At 38.3% G+C, this 14,754-nt stretch overlaps 2 protein-coding genes across 2 annotated transcripts; one reads left to right on the forward strand and one right to left on the reverse strand.

Annotated features, from left to right (window-relative positions):
- Positions 1-3,382: 3,382 nt before the first annotated feature.
- On the reverse strand, positions 3,383-6,837 carry LOC110715893 (methylthioribose-1-phosphate isomerase-like). Its single transcript, XM_021894514.1, has 10 exons — positions 6,594-6,837; positions 6,423-6,478; positions 5,580-5,738; positions 5,356-5,455; positions 5,132-5,274; positions 4,814-4,952; positions 4,714-4,716; positions 4,035-4,254; positions 3,686-3,954; positions 3,383-3,593 (listed from the first exon to the last, which is right to left on the reverse strand). The coding sequence occupies exons 1-10, from the start codon at positions 6,675-6,677 to the stop codon at positions 3,522-3,524; spliced, it is 1,245 nt and encodes a 414-aa protein (XP_021750206.1). The 5' UTR covers positions 6,678-6,837; the 3' UTR covers positions 3,383-3,521.
- Positions 6,838-13,305: 6,468 nt separating this feature from the next.
- On the forward strand, positions 13,306-14,409 carry LOC110715895. Its single transcript, XM_021894515.1, has one exon. The coding sequence runs from the start codon at positions 13,306-13,308 to the stop codon at positions 14,407-14,409; it is 1,104 nt and encodes a 367-aa protein (XP_021750207.1).
- Positions 14,410-14,754: the final 345 nt, after the last annotated feature.

Consider the following 14,754-nt stretch of genomic DNA (forward strand, 5'->3'; position numbering starts at 1 on the left):
AACCAAAACAAAAGAACAAACAACTACAAACAAAAAACTTGTAGGTTTTAAACTAAACTACTACAAACTGGAAAAATAAAGTTAGGTAGAAAACTAAAGTTGAGTTCGGTTGAAAATGTGCACTTAGTGGCATATTACGTCATATAGGATCCACATAGGAATTTCTTCGATGCCAATTGATAATGTTTTTAACTTTTAAAAGGGATGACACCAGCTGAAGGTCATAGGTAATAACATGTTTCAGCACTTGCATTTAAAAGGCGGATAGCAGGGAAACCGTAAACTCAACAGCCTCGCATTCTAAAAAAAAAAAATCATCATTCTTCTAAAAAAAACCACTAAAATATGCCTGAAAACAGTCAAATCAAGAAGTTAATTATTTTGAACTAAAATGGATCCTCTTAATTATCATCAATATGTCTAGGCCAGAAGTTTTCCTCTTCTTTTCCTCTTATCCCTCCTTACAAAGCCTCTTCAAACTTACCTTGCTTACTGCAGCATTGATCCTTTTCCTTGTATTATCCTTCAAGACGTACTTATATAAGCTTGATAATTGCTACCTCATTATTCTATGGATCGAATTGGTAGTGCAGTATGGGCAAAGGCAGCACTTCCCCCTCATTACCACCCTCGTATTCTCTTTCATCTGTCCAGCTCCTATATTTCACTACTTTTACCCTTCTATCATACTCCTCTGTATTTGGCCTTCCTTCAAGATCTTAATCTGTCGGGTTTTTTGCTGCAACAGGACCAACAATAGGCAAAACCAAGCACCCCAGCTTGAACATTCTTTGGAATCCTTATACTACTATGATCTAAGATGGGTTCTTTTACTTCTTGTCAACCAATTTTTGAGACCTTATTTAGCATACATTTTCTATGATCACATCAATCCCTGCCCACAAATTCTCCTCAAAGCTTTCCTTCAGAATTGTTTTACAACGCTTGCCTATCTCTCCACTTCCTTGAAGATTTGTTTTACTAAAGATGACAATGGTCACCTTCTCACCCTCTTACGAATTGGATTCCAAGATGGATGGTCCTTACTCATTACTATTGCATTCGTTTTCTCTGTCTTATGTCCAACCCCTGTTTTTTTGTATCTCCACCCATGGATCCTGCTCCTCTCTCTTTGGCCCTCTGTTTCTCGCAGCTTTCTCAGACATCTTTTCATCCGCCTTTATGCCGCTCTCTCTGTCTTTCTCTCCATGGGTTTGCCTATCATCCCATCCTCACCGCAGCCACATCAAGATGAAGAAGAAGACCCTGCTTTATTAGTCTAGGATAGACACATTGTTATTTTTTTTATTTTCATTTCTAATTGTTATGATTGTAGATTGCAAGACTATATATAGTATGCTTTTGTCAGGATATAAAAGTGCAGGGCAATTCTGATTAAGATAGTATTCTTTATCATTGGGCGTCATCTTTAGTACAATTCTATTAAAACAATGAAAAATAAAAAAGAAATATTTTAGAGGTCATTTCAAGAAGGAATGAAGAAAAGGATACAAGGAGATAGAAAATAAGGGTCTGAAAATGTTCTTATAGACATAAGAAGGGGAAAGGGAAACAAAACTACCAACACCAATCCATCTTCTGTCATTCTACAAGTAGTACAACCTCCATCATCACCAATCCATCGGTCATTCTACAGGGATCCGGATTCCCTATCAGGAAATGCATGATTTTTGAAGTTTCTAGAAGGTTCTTGGAAGTTTCTTAAAGTTTAAGTATAGATTTTTTATTATTGCCTTTCACTTAAAAAAATTTCTTGTTTAAGAAAGGAACTCAGGATTTTAATTTATTTGTCTTCAATTATTTTCATTTTAGCCGTGAGATTGCTTCTTGGTTTAGTGTAATTTTCATATTTGATCAAGGCTTGACTTGGTCGAATCTTAGTTGACTAAGGAGTTTTATTATATAGGTGAATGTTATATTTTCTTTTGTTGATCTTCATTCTTACTTTTATAGGTTGGAGATTGGCCTATAAATACCATGGAGGTTCATTAATTATTAATGAATTTTTTTTTGTAATTAAATTTAATTTGAGTGTTTCTTAGCTTGGTTGTTAACCAATAACATCACTCGTTGCAACTAGGCCTGTACAAAACTATCCGAGAATCCGATAATCTGATCCGCAACCGATTCGAATTTTTGGATATCCGATCCGAGTTTTCATTTCGGATCGAATATCCGATCCGAAAAAGCGGATATCGGATGCGGTTTGGATATTAATTTTCAAAATTTCGGATATCCGATATCCGAAAGATATCCGAAATATAAAGCCTAAAATAATATAATTTTTAAATTGTTCATATAAAACTAACCCTGTATTATTAACTTATTGTAATATTCTTAATATATTTGATGATAATATTAATTGCAAAAGGACTACTATTTTTGTTAAAATATTTTGTACAACTTAGCGATAAAAAAACGGTAAAATTAGTGAAATTTCGAAAGTAATCATAACAATTTTACGTAATATTGGATAATGGATATCTGAAGCATCCGATCCGAAAATTTTGGATCCGAATTTTTCAAATCGGATTTGGATATCAATTTTTGATATCCGAGTCTTCGGATATCCGATCCGTGAACAGGCCTAGTTGCAACTACAAAGAGACCTTATGTTCTTGTGAGAATTAGAGTTTTACCCCCCTCATGACTTACATCCATGACTCCATCTATCATAATTTTCATCCATAATGACCATAATACTTCATTGGAAAAAAAAAAAAAAATTCAAAAAATAAAAAAATCAAAATCAAAATTAAATTATGAGCACTTCCAATAATCATCCACTTTAAGGTTAACACGCATTGATTTTCCTAACATCAGTGTACAACATTTACACATATTTTCTGTTTACAACAATTTTTTGTACTGTATACATAGTACTCTGCATTCATTCAACAACATAGTTTTCATCCATAGTGATCATGCAGAGTACCATTTCAGGGTGTTCAAGAGATTGAATAACACAGGACTAGAATGCAAGCCTAACATTAAGGAAAAGTTCTATAGAGTGGTTGCGAGTTGTTCACTGTTGGATGTGTTTTCCAAAAGCCAAATTCCAACAGAAATAAAGTCTTCAGAAAGTAAAAAGCCAAATTAAGAGCATTAATAATCGAAAAAAAATCATCTCAGTGGCTTGAGTTACCAGTCTTACCACCACCTCCAGTGAGCATAATTTTTTATTTAGCTTGCTAATCAAAATATAATGCAGCACATGAGCATATATACATAGATTCAAGAATATAGACATCATTAAAATATTTTTTAATATATTCCTTCACAATATATAATTGTATATATATATAATACGAACTACTCAAACTGTTTATAGCTGCCGTACAATCACAAGAATAAACTCATATTATGATGCAATTATTTCCATTTTTGGGAAAATGGATATTACTCCTTATGAGAAAAAGTATCAGGGTTACAAACCTATTCAATATATCGTTTCTCACAGCTCCTTCTAACTAGCAGCTGGCTCTGGTCTCCAAAAATTCTCATTGGGCTATCATTTTTTGCACAAAACCTCTGATGTCAAAATCCTCGTCCTTGCTTTTTGTAATTACACCCTGATGAAATGATACAAAATTACATTAATATAAGCAACATCACAAAACATCCAAACCACCACGCCTCTAAAGTGTAGGGGTTAAATATCAACCTTTTCTGTGATGATACCAGATATTAAATTTGCTGGAGTAACATCAAAGGCTGGATTCCAAACAGAGATTCCAGATGCAGCAACTTGCTCTCCAAGTCCTCCACGAGAATTCAATAATTCCTTTGGGGATCTTTCCTCAATGATAATGGATTCTCCAGAAGGCAAGGACAAATCGACTGAAGTAAGAGGTGCAGCAACATAAAATGGAATACCATGATGCTTTGCACACACAGCAAGGCTGTAAGTTCCAATTTTATTGGCAGTATCTCCTGCAAAGAGCATATAAAATCAATAAATGACACTACCCACTGCCCTCCATGCCACAATAAATTTCAACAATCCTGAGTACCATTCGCAGCCACACGATCTGCTCCTACAATGACTCCTTGAACACGTCCAGCCTTCATCAAGGCTGCTGCTGCAGAATCTGCTATCAGCGTAGCTGGGAGAAAATGGGTGGGACCATATAAACCGCGGGGTGGGGGGGGGGGCAATAGACACAAGAGCCTAACAATTGTGAAATGACATAATGAAAATCGAACTACTTGCTTTGACTCTTCTCTGACTTGCTATACAATTCTGTTAGACTTACAATGTTACAATTGTTATTTCACATAATATGCTTATTCTTTTGCCCATATTTTAAAAAACAATGATACAATGTTACAATTGTTATTTCACATAATATGACTAAACTTTTGCCCATATTTTAAAAAACAATTAATCAGAAATTTAAACTGGCCTATTCAATTATTTTACTTATTCACTTAGACCTATTCACCCATCGACACTCCTTCTACAGCATAGGAGCAACCTTCATGGAGAAACTGAGTTTTCCTCACTACTTCATACTGTGCTATTAGGCTTGACATAATTTGCTGGATGCTCACATATTTCTAATACAAAATAAATTCTATATGGAAATTAGATAATGATGCAAACAAGCTCAAAACACGAGCAGGCTGTTATGATATTATCACACACTTATGATTTCCAAAAGCTAAAAGGTGTTTGGAAGCATAAGATACCTCCTGTCCAAAATTGTTAGACAGCATCAACTGTTCCAGGGTCAACATTTTTTCTTTTGGCCTGTGCTTTTGTAATGTGTATGATAGTTGATAGCCATTAACATTTTGAGTGTGGTACATCACATGAACTTACTTGGTTGAATGGCCGAGTCTCTGTGCAATAGGCCTTCTCAAGGATTCCTTGGGCATGGACTGCACGAATTACCCCCAATGCAGTACCATATCCAGCGGTTGCAAGGCTGTTAAGAAAAAGCCATAGCAATCTCAACAAAATCAAATAAAAATGACATCCAATAGAAATTATAGGAAAGTTTATGTTGCAATATTGCAACATTTTTGGATAACTAACTGATGGAACATGCTTAGATAGCTTGATACAAATATAATCAGGGATCATGATGTCTGAGAAACAACATACCTCCCAGAGTTGCAATGAGTCAATATGGATATTTTCTTAGCATCTTTCAACTGACTTTCAAAGCAACTAGCTCCATAAGAACCAATTGCTTTGTTTGAGGCAACATCATCCTCAAGCATTATTTCAGCAGCTTCTATGTAAGCCTGGGACACCATTATAGAGAATTTAATGAATTTAAGATATTATAAGCGAATCTAAAGTACAAGAGGAAAAAGCTATCCTACCTGAAATACAACATTTGCTTCTGAACTCGTGGAAGCAGCTTTGACAATGATTTCTTTAAGTTTTGTGGCAGCATCCGAAAGGTTTACAGCAGTTGGACGGCTATACATACATAAACGATGAATGCAAAATCAGCATATACAGTAACACACCAATTTGAGAAGGCAAACACAGAAAAATTTGATTCAAACAAAGATTTGGTTTATATGATCAACTTGCAACAAACCTAGAGACTAAATAATCCAATTTCTGTGCAAGAAATGAAACAGCATCATCAGCAGTCCCTTGGAATTTTTCTAAGTTAACAGCTTCCACGGCCAGAGAGAGGGCAGCTGCAATTGCAATTGCTGGTGCTCCACGAACCACCATTTCTTTAATTGCAAACCTGAATTAGAAGAAGACATTGCGTAAGAATGACAAGTATATCCTATAATAATTGAAGAAAGAATGACAATCAGTTTTTCCTAAAGCTTAGTGGCATCTAAACAGCGAGTAGTAATGATGATTGGCAATAGTACTGAATTTATCCAATAAATTGAGGTTCTCAGGAATTATCTAAGTTCATGAAAAGAAGCTATATATATTGCACATTGCTACTTGAGATAGGTTTTCCACTATAAATTTGGAAATTTCTTCACTCGGGCGGCTATATCACTTAATAAGCTAATAGTCAAGCAGCTCAAGCTATGTATACAATTGATTCACATCTTTTGCTCTCAAGTAGAATAAATACTATTGAGAGCAATCAAAAACCCTTCCTAGAAATTCGAATTTCTCACATTCAACCAACCAGATAGACATATAGTACACCGCGATGAGACTCGAACTCGACAAGTCTATGATTCGGAGTTGGGGTAATGTCTCTACAACCAGGCCATAAAGTGTTGCTCATCTTCATATACAATACAGTACATAGTTAAACATAAATTTATGCAACCCCATAATACATGCTAATTTCTACCATTTGTGCATCTTACAAACATGGTAACAAAGTTCCAATATCAAATTCAATCAAAGTCAATAGATAATTAATACGAGTATAATTAAATACAAAGATTAACAGAAATACCATCCATCAGAAGCATTTTTAATATCCAAGTAGACAGTTTCCAAAGGAAGCTTCCTCTGTTAAAAATCAACAGCAATTTACAGCATAATTAGGGATTTTCACAAATTATATGATACAATAATTAGAAGAAATTGATAAAGTATGTGAATTTGCAGGAGAGAGAAAGTGAACCTGATCGAGAAGCTGAAGTGAACCACGCTTGTAGCAGATTGATTGAAGAGCATGAATTTCGCTGTGATTGGAATTATTCGCCATTTTTTAATGGAATTATAATTCCGAAGAATGTAAGAAACCCAGAAAATTGAAGTGTTTTCCTATAGTAATGGGGTTTTGAGTTGATTTATACTGTATTAAACTTTGCCGAAAAAGCAGACAATAATTCAATATATTCGTCGTCTCAACTCTCAAATGTTAGTGATGGGCTAATTTTGTCCAGCTCCCGGGCTAATACTAGCTCTGTTTAATCTAGTTGACATGTTTTGACTTTAGCATTATCCACACACACTCTTATTTGACCGTGTTTTGTGCTTTATAGGTAATGAAAAGCATAGTCATCATGTGGGATTCTATTAGATTTGTCGCAATATATATTTTCAAAAAATTAACTTTCATAATTTTTACTTATCGGTAATTAAAGATATTAATAGTTGAATTTGTGCATTGGCAAATGTGACTAAGGAAACGTGTCAACAAAAATAAAATGGAGGAAGTAATATGAATAGCATCGTTTTAGTGTGCTCAGCCGTCCATACAAATATACAAGGGTTTTTCTACATTATAACCCTTTAACTTTTCGTTTTATACGATGTGCTCCTCTTTTTTGGGAAACCCACATTGTAACCCCAAAATACGTTTAGTTTCTATACGGTAACCTTGTCGTTATCCCGCCGTTAACAAATTTCATTAGTGGGCCCACTCACCACTTAATAATATTTTTTTATCGATTTGCGTGTTGGAAATGGTTCTATTAAAGGTTTTGGGGGATATCTTGGGATTACAATGTGGATTTCTCAAAAGGGGGGGCTCATCGTAGAAAACAGAAAGTTAGAGGGTTCTAATATGAGCTTGCTACTTCCTTGAATCTCAATCTTGCTCTTTGTTCACTTAATATTAATTTGTTTGCTCCAAGGATATATGTTCTCTTGCTTTGGAATTTGATCCAAATAATGTGAAAGCGCTATATAGAAGAGCTCTTAGTTGGAAGGGGATGATTAGGTTGGAGGAGGCCATGAAAGATTTGAGTTGTGCATCAAGGGCCGATCCAAAACCCCCAATATTTTAAGGGAGATTGACACCGTGAAAGAGTTATTAAGGATCAAGCCAAATGGAAAGGTCAAGGCAAGAGAGTTGTGTGGGTCGATGAACAACAAGGGAAAGAGAGTCAAATCTTCTTTTCAGGATAGCTCTTGTTCTACTCGTGCTTTGTTGAGTGAAGGTTCTAGTTCTCCAATTGGATTGGGTGTGGGACTACATCCCATAAAAAGCCGCGTTGAGGATCTTAGGAGCAATGATATAGTCGATGGTGACGAGGTAAATGGGCAAGGTGATATGAGTAGTAAGCAAAAGAAACATACTACAGAGGCTGCTTACTTGGTTAAAGAAGTTAGTAGACAAGAGGAATTTGGGCTCCCTCTATGAGCTCCCATTGTCACGATTTTTCAAATCACGGCAATGTTACCGATTTTGCGGAGCCTAAATTTCGGTTTCAAAACCGACTGAGAGCTCCATTATTTCAACCTCCGAGAAGGATTATGAACGGTTGGCTCGTGGAAAACCCATTCATTACTTTGACCCAAGATCAGGCTCTTTCATAGTGGTAAAGGCAGTGAGGCCTCCAATTGATGAACCAACCAACTCAAATTCGAGCTTTGAAAAAGGCGCGGGAAACCAAGAGGAGGATCATGAGATTACAGATGTGACAAATGAGAGGTGTTCTACAACTACCCTATATGGAAATCCAAGTGATGTTGAGCGCAAAGAAGAGGTCCACTCTTCTATAGAAATCACTACTGTCTCATTTAATTTATCTTCTACTTTCCCCATCAATTTCAATTTCTTCTGCAAATCCAAGGGCAATTCGAGGAGGATAAGTCGATGTTCAGTTACAAGGAAGGATTTTCGACAACGGAATGCAGGGAAGAGAAGAAGGATGTTTCCGAGTAGTGCTGCCTCTATCATTTCTACTAACATGTTTTCTAATTGCAGGTCTCAGATTAGTAAGAAGAGGAAGATTATTCATCCCCCATTTCTGATCCCCCTCACTACCAAAAGAAGTTTGCTTTGAACATTAGTTGTTGTACTTGTACTTCTAGTTTTTTTTCGTTTTTTTTTTGTGCTATACAGTTGGAGTCGCTCGTCCTCATAGTTTACTCCCTGTTTCCACCATCTTGTTCTTTGTAGCTAGGTTTTTTAAAAATTCAGTTCAATTTTCTTCAACACAAGCTCTTTAATTAGTGGGTTTTTTTTTTTTTTTTTTTTATATATATACTTTGTTCGTGTTCCCTAGGTTTCGATACTCTGTTCGAGTTTCTTGGGTTTCGATTACGAGTACCCTGTTTTCATCTTCCCCTTTATCAGTAGATATGGCTTCATCTCAATTTTCCGACAACACAAGTCTGAATCCGTCTTTTTATCCACCCCAAAATTCCAATTTCCATCGTCACCTGGTTTTCGGCAAGTTTGTAGACTATCGTCGATATTCAGAGCAACGCATCCAAGAATGGGTGTCAGAGCAGTGGATAAAATTTGGGGATATCACTGTTCAAAAATTCAATAATACTTTTTTGTTTTTGTGTGAAGACGTTCGAGACAGAGACGCCATGTTGGAGCAGGGATCTGCAGCGTACCAGGCGGCTCTTCTTGTCTTCAAACCATGGACTCCAGGTGATTCTACAAAAGATATTAGTTTTAATGAGGCTGCTATATGTGTACACCTTGATGAGGTACCTCTGAATTTATGCGCGTATGATGTTGTACAACCGATGCTTTCTTTGGCTGGAAATATTTTGTGTACTGATAAACACTCTTCGGGTTCAATTAGATGCTTGCTTAGAGTAAAGCTCCAAATTCATGTTTTTGAACCGTTATTACCAGGTTTCTTCTTGGACCTCGGAAACTCTGAGTTTAAATGGATTAATATCAAATATGAGAACTTGTTTATTTTGTGCTCTAAGTGTAATAGAGTTGGTCACAGGAAGAATTCTTGTGTTTCGTCTTCTGATAAGACTATTCCTTTGGTGTATGACAAATTTGGATGTTGTAATTCTACTTTTGATCTTGACCATAAGCTCTCCAACTCGAACATTGGCCTAAAAAGGACTGAAAAATTCAAAACTACTCGAGTTAATCTTCGGAGTATTTTTAAGGACATTGTCCTACACCAATCCCAGAGTAGCCAATCAAAGAAGAGGCCTCTTATGTTTGCTACTCAATCTTTCTCCCCTTCGAAAAAGAGGAAATTGTGCTCCAACTCCACAGCTTATATCCATCATATTCCTACAACAACCAGCGACACACCAACTCTTCCTACTTTCTCACCTACTAGAAAATTCCTACCTAATTTTAAGTCTAGGGTGTTTAATGTGTCCACTTCCTCACAAAAATCACAACCTCTCAAACAACCAAAACCTCCTTTTAGGAAAATAGCATGTTATGGTTTGAAGAAGCGGAGGAGAGGAGACAAGATGTGGGAATGGGTTACACATCACGGTACCAAGAAACGGTTGAGTAGTGAGGTTGAACCTTCTACACCACTTTTAGCTGAGTTACAACTTCAGAATTTGCAGGAAACTGGTTGTTTTTCGTGCTTACTACCTTATAAGAAACGCAAAGGAGTTTCGGTTTCAGCATCTACAACAACTTCTGAGGGATCGGTGACCTCCCGTACTGGGTCACCAAAGTCTAAATGAAAGTCGGTGTTTGGAATTGTAGGGGCTTGGGATCAGCGGACTCCCCTAAAATTCCTTATATTTCTTCTCTAGTCCGCTCTCATGGTTTGGATATTGTTTGTCTTTTAGAAACTATGGTGTCTGTTGATAATGTTGCACAAAAGTTAGCTCCTTTGTCCTTTTTGGGTTGTAGTGGTGTGGATGTTGTTGGCCTTAGTGGTGGCCTGTTTGTGTTTTGGTTTACTCCGTTGGGTTTGGTTCCTGTGTATATTTCTCAGAATGTGTTTCTATGTAAATTGGAGCAAGGAGATGAAATTAAGCATATAATGTTTGTGTATGGTTCGCCTCACATTTCTTTTCGCTCGGAGGTTTGGAATTTGATTACAAATATTCTTGAAACCATTCCTAATGTCGTCTTGATCGGCGACTTTAACCAAGTTGAATACCTTTCGGATAAATTGGGGGGTAGCTCATCTATTCCAGGACAGATGGATTTTATTAGTTGGCGCATGGGGCTGAATTTGGTTGATGTTCCGTATTCTGGTCCAAAGTTTACCTGGACTAATAATAGGACTGATTCAGATCCGATTTTTGAAAGGCTAGATAGGGCCTACGCCTATTCCGCTTGGTTGCTAGATTATCTTGTCAAAAGAGTTTTACACCAACCTATTTTGTTTTCGGATCACGCTGTTATTATTCTCTCGGATAAAGTGGAATCAGGATATGTAAAGCATCCTTACAGGGTGGAAAACTGGTGTTTGTCGGCCTCTGAGGTTCGTGAAATAGTACACACTGCTATCACCTTGTTCTTCCCGGGCTCTCCAATGTTTTCTCTATCTCGGAAATTATCAGTTGTTAGAGAACGATTGCTAGCTTGGTGCATTTCTCATAAGAAGGCGTGGAGGATTATTGGAAGACTCTGGTTTGGAAGTTCAACAAGCTTCTTTGGCATTGTCCTCCCGCATTAATCGTTGTCTTTTTATCATTACTAAGGACGAGAAAGTTGCAGAGGCACAAGCAGCTTTTCTCTTCTGGCGTCAACGTGCGAAAATGAAATGGGATGCATTAGGGGATTCTCATTCTCGTCTCCTTTTTTCCTTGGTGCAATCTCGACGTCGTCAAAATAAGATTTGTGGTTTGAGAGACTCGGCTGGTGTCTGGCAAAGAGATTCTGAGTGCATCGCCTCTATATCATTGAATTTTTATAAAGATCTTTATTCAGTCTCAAGCGATGCTTCTACTCAAGATTCTGATTGGTGGGATCAGTTGCAATTACCATCTCCCTCTTCAGCTCAGCAACAACTTCTTATGGCTCCTTTTTCTGCTCAGGAAATTCAGAGTGCTATTTTTGGTATCGATGACAACAAATCTCCAGGACCTGATGGATTTTCTTCAGCTTTCTTTAAAGCCCACTGGTCTGACGTTGGTTCGTCTGTTGCTTCGGCGGTTCAGCACTTCTTTTCTCATGGGTATATGTTAAAAGAATGGAATCGTACCTTCCTTGTTCTGCTTCCGAAAGTAGAAAATCTTGAACTAATTTCTCAGTTTCGGCCGATTGGTCTCTGCAATGTGATTTATAAGTGTGTTGCTAAGTGTCTCACAGGTCGGCTTCGCTTGATCTTGCCTAGTTTGGTGGTTGATTACCAGAACGCGTTTGTTCCAGGTCGTCTTTTATCGGATAACGCGTTGATTGCTCATGAGGTAATTTCTTTTATGAACAATTCAAAGGCCAAGAAGAGGCTCTATGCAGCTCTCAAGTTGGATATGAATAAAGCTTATGATCGGGTTCAGTGGGATTTTTTACTTCGGGTTCTACAGGCTTACGGCTTCCCACCTTATTGGATTCATATAATTAGTCAATGTGTTTCGACAGTTTCTTATCAGGTGCTAGTCAATGGAAATCCTTCCCCAGCTTTCCAGCCTCAGTGTGGGCTTCGTCAGAGGGATCCGCTTTCATCCTATTTGTTTGTCCTCTGTATGGAAGTCCTTTCTGCGATGCTTAGGAAGGCCGAAAGAGATTCTCTTATTCAGGGAGTCCGTATTTCCAGGGGTGCCCCCTCAATTTCTCATTTATTTTTCGCGGATGATTCCTTGTTGTTTTTACAGGTGTCTCCTACATCATGTGACAATCTTATGGCTCTCCTAATTGAGTTTTGCGGGTTATCGGGGCAGGTGATTAACTTACAAAAGTCATTCGTTAAGTTTAGCCCGAATACGCCGGAAGATTATCGGGATTATCTTTCTAGTAGCTTGAAACTTCATTGCAAGCCCTCTCTTGGTTCTTATTTGGGGTTACCGGTTGAGTTCGGTCGCAGTAAGGTGGCTGACTTTGGCTTTCTGATTGACAAAGTGGTTAAGCGACTTTCTAATTTTGTGGATGTTGGTTTGTCTTCTGCTGCTAAATTAGTAATCATTAATTCGATTTTGGTCGTTTCTTTCAATCGTATTTTATCGGTGTTTAAAGTTCCTCCTTCAATCTGTTCTCGCATTGATAACTTGTTGGCTCGATTTTGGTGGAAACCAGATTCTCAATCTCGAGGTTTAGCGATGCGTTTGAAAGCTCTTCTTCATTTGCCTAAAGGGCTGGGAGGTTTAGGTATACGTCAATTGGAAAGCTTTAACTCTGCGCTCTTCGCTCGGCAATGTTGGCGCATTCATCAACATCCCCAGCTTTTGGTTTCGAGGTTGCTTACTGCTAAGTATCCTTCCCTTCGTTCTTTTAAGACTCGGACGATTCCTCGGTCTTCTTGGGGTTGTCGCAGCCTTTTAATGGGCATGTCCACTCTTGATCGGGGTATTGCTTGGAAGGTTGGTTCGGGTTCTAAGGTTCGGATACTTGAGGATGATTGGGTCCCAAAGGGGCCTGTTGTTTTCGTGATGGTTCTGGTGTGTCGGATCCTCCGACACATGTTTCTTCTATTATTAATCCGCGTTCTTACGCGTGGGATTCGACTTTAGGTCATCGGCTTTTTGATACTTCTACAGCACTTCGCATCATGGCTTTGGATCGCCCTCTTCAGCCAATGGACGATTTCGTTTACTGGAAGTTTTCTAAGAATGGATCTTTCACTACTAAGTCTTCTTACGCAATGTTGCTAAGTCATTCGGTGTCTTCCAGGATCTCGGGTACAATTCCGGCCTCTTGGTGGAAGCACTTCTGGGGGTTGCCTCTACTGCCAAAACTCCAGTGTTTTTGTTGGAAATTGCTTCACAATGCTCTGCCTCTCTCTGGGACTCTGCAGCTCCGAGGGATTCCGATTGATCCTACTTGCGTGTTTTGTTACCAAGAACGTGAAACAACAGACCACCTATTTCGTGATTGTTCAATCACTTCTCATCTCTGGGCCAGTGCTCCGATTGCCTTTTCATCTCCACTTTTGCATGAAAAGCCTTTTACTGACTGGTTTGTTGATACGATCTCTGAGCTTCGTTCCTTTCAAAATTGGGATGGTTTGGTCTCCTTTGTATCCTTTTGTTGGGCAGTTTGGATTGCACGTAACCACAAAATTTTTAGACAAGCAGTATTGTCTCCTGGCGTGATTTTCCATTTGATGCAGGACTGGATCTCTAGGAGTGTTTTAGCGCAAGGGTTCAGGTCCCTTGTTCGCTCGTTAAGGAATTCATCTCTCACTAGTTCGGTAGCTTCTAATTCATGTTATATACAGGGTGATTTTTCCTCTACCTTTGATGTTTGCCTTCTTTTTGATGGGGCCTGGAATGCTCAGAATCTTAGTGCAGGAGCAGGTTGGATTTTTAGGGAAGTGTTTTCAGATTCCGCGTTGGGAGGTGGCTCGAGAGCCTGTCACTCCTCTTCGGCCCTTCAGTCTGAGTTACAGGCATGTTTGTGGGCTCTTCGGGCTGCCGGTCGTCGGGGCTTTCGTCGTCTTCTTATCTACTTTGATTGTTCGAATCTTTTTTCTCTTCTGCGAGATGGTGGTAACGGAGATATTTTTTGCCACTGGTTGCTTTACGAGATTCGGCTTTATGTCTTGCAGTTCTCTATCTGCAAACTTCGCAAGGTTCCTCGTCAGTGGGTTGCCCCTGCTCACTGGTTGGCTACTCAGGCTCGTCGTCGACAATTACTTAGTTGGACCTTCTAGTTTTAGTGTGTATTTTCTTTTTTCGGGTCTTCTTGTCAAAAAAAAAAAAAAACTACCTAATACACCAAAATTACCAACTACACAATCTGAATAATTAAAGGGGGGTGTTAAGTACCGCCATTCAAAATTATCAAAACCGCCAACATTTAGTGTGAATGGACAATTAAGTCCTTAGTACTTCACTACTATCTTCCCACTTGCCATTAATCACTAATAACACCTTGACACCACCACCCTAATTGACGACTAACACCCCCACCACCCCCACCACACTGACCAGCGACGATCACCACCGCACTAGTGACCCACCACCTTCCCTCTTTTTTTGTATCTTTTTTATTTTTA

The sequence above is a fragment of the Chenopodium quinoa genome, unplaced genomic scaffold, assembly GCF_001683475.1.
Source record: "Chenopodium quinoa cultivar QQ74 unplaced genomic scaffold, ASM168347v1, whole genome shotgun sequence".
NCBI classification, from domain to species: Eukaryota; Viridiplantae; Streptophyta; class Magnoliopsida; order Caryophyllales; family Amaranthaceae; genus Chenopodium; species Chenopodium quinoa.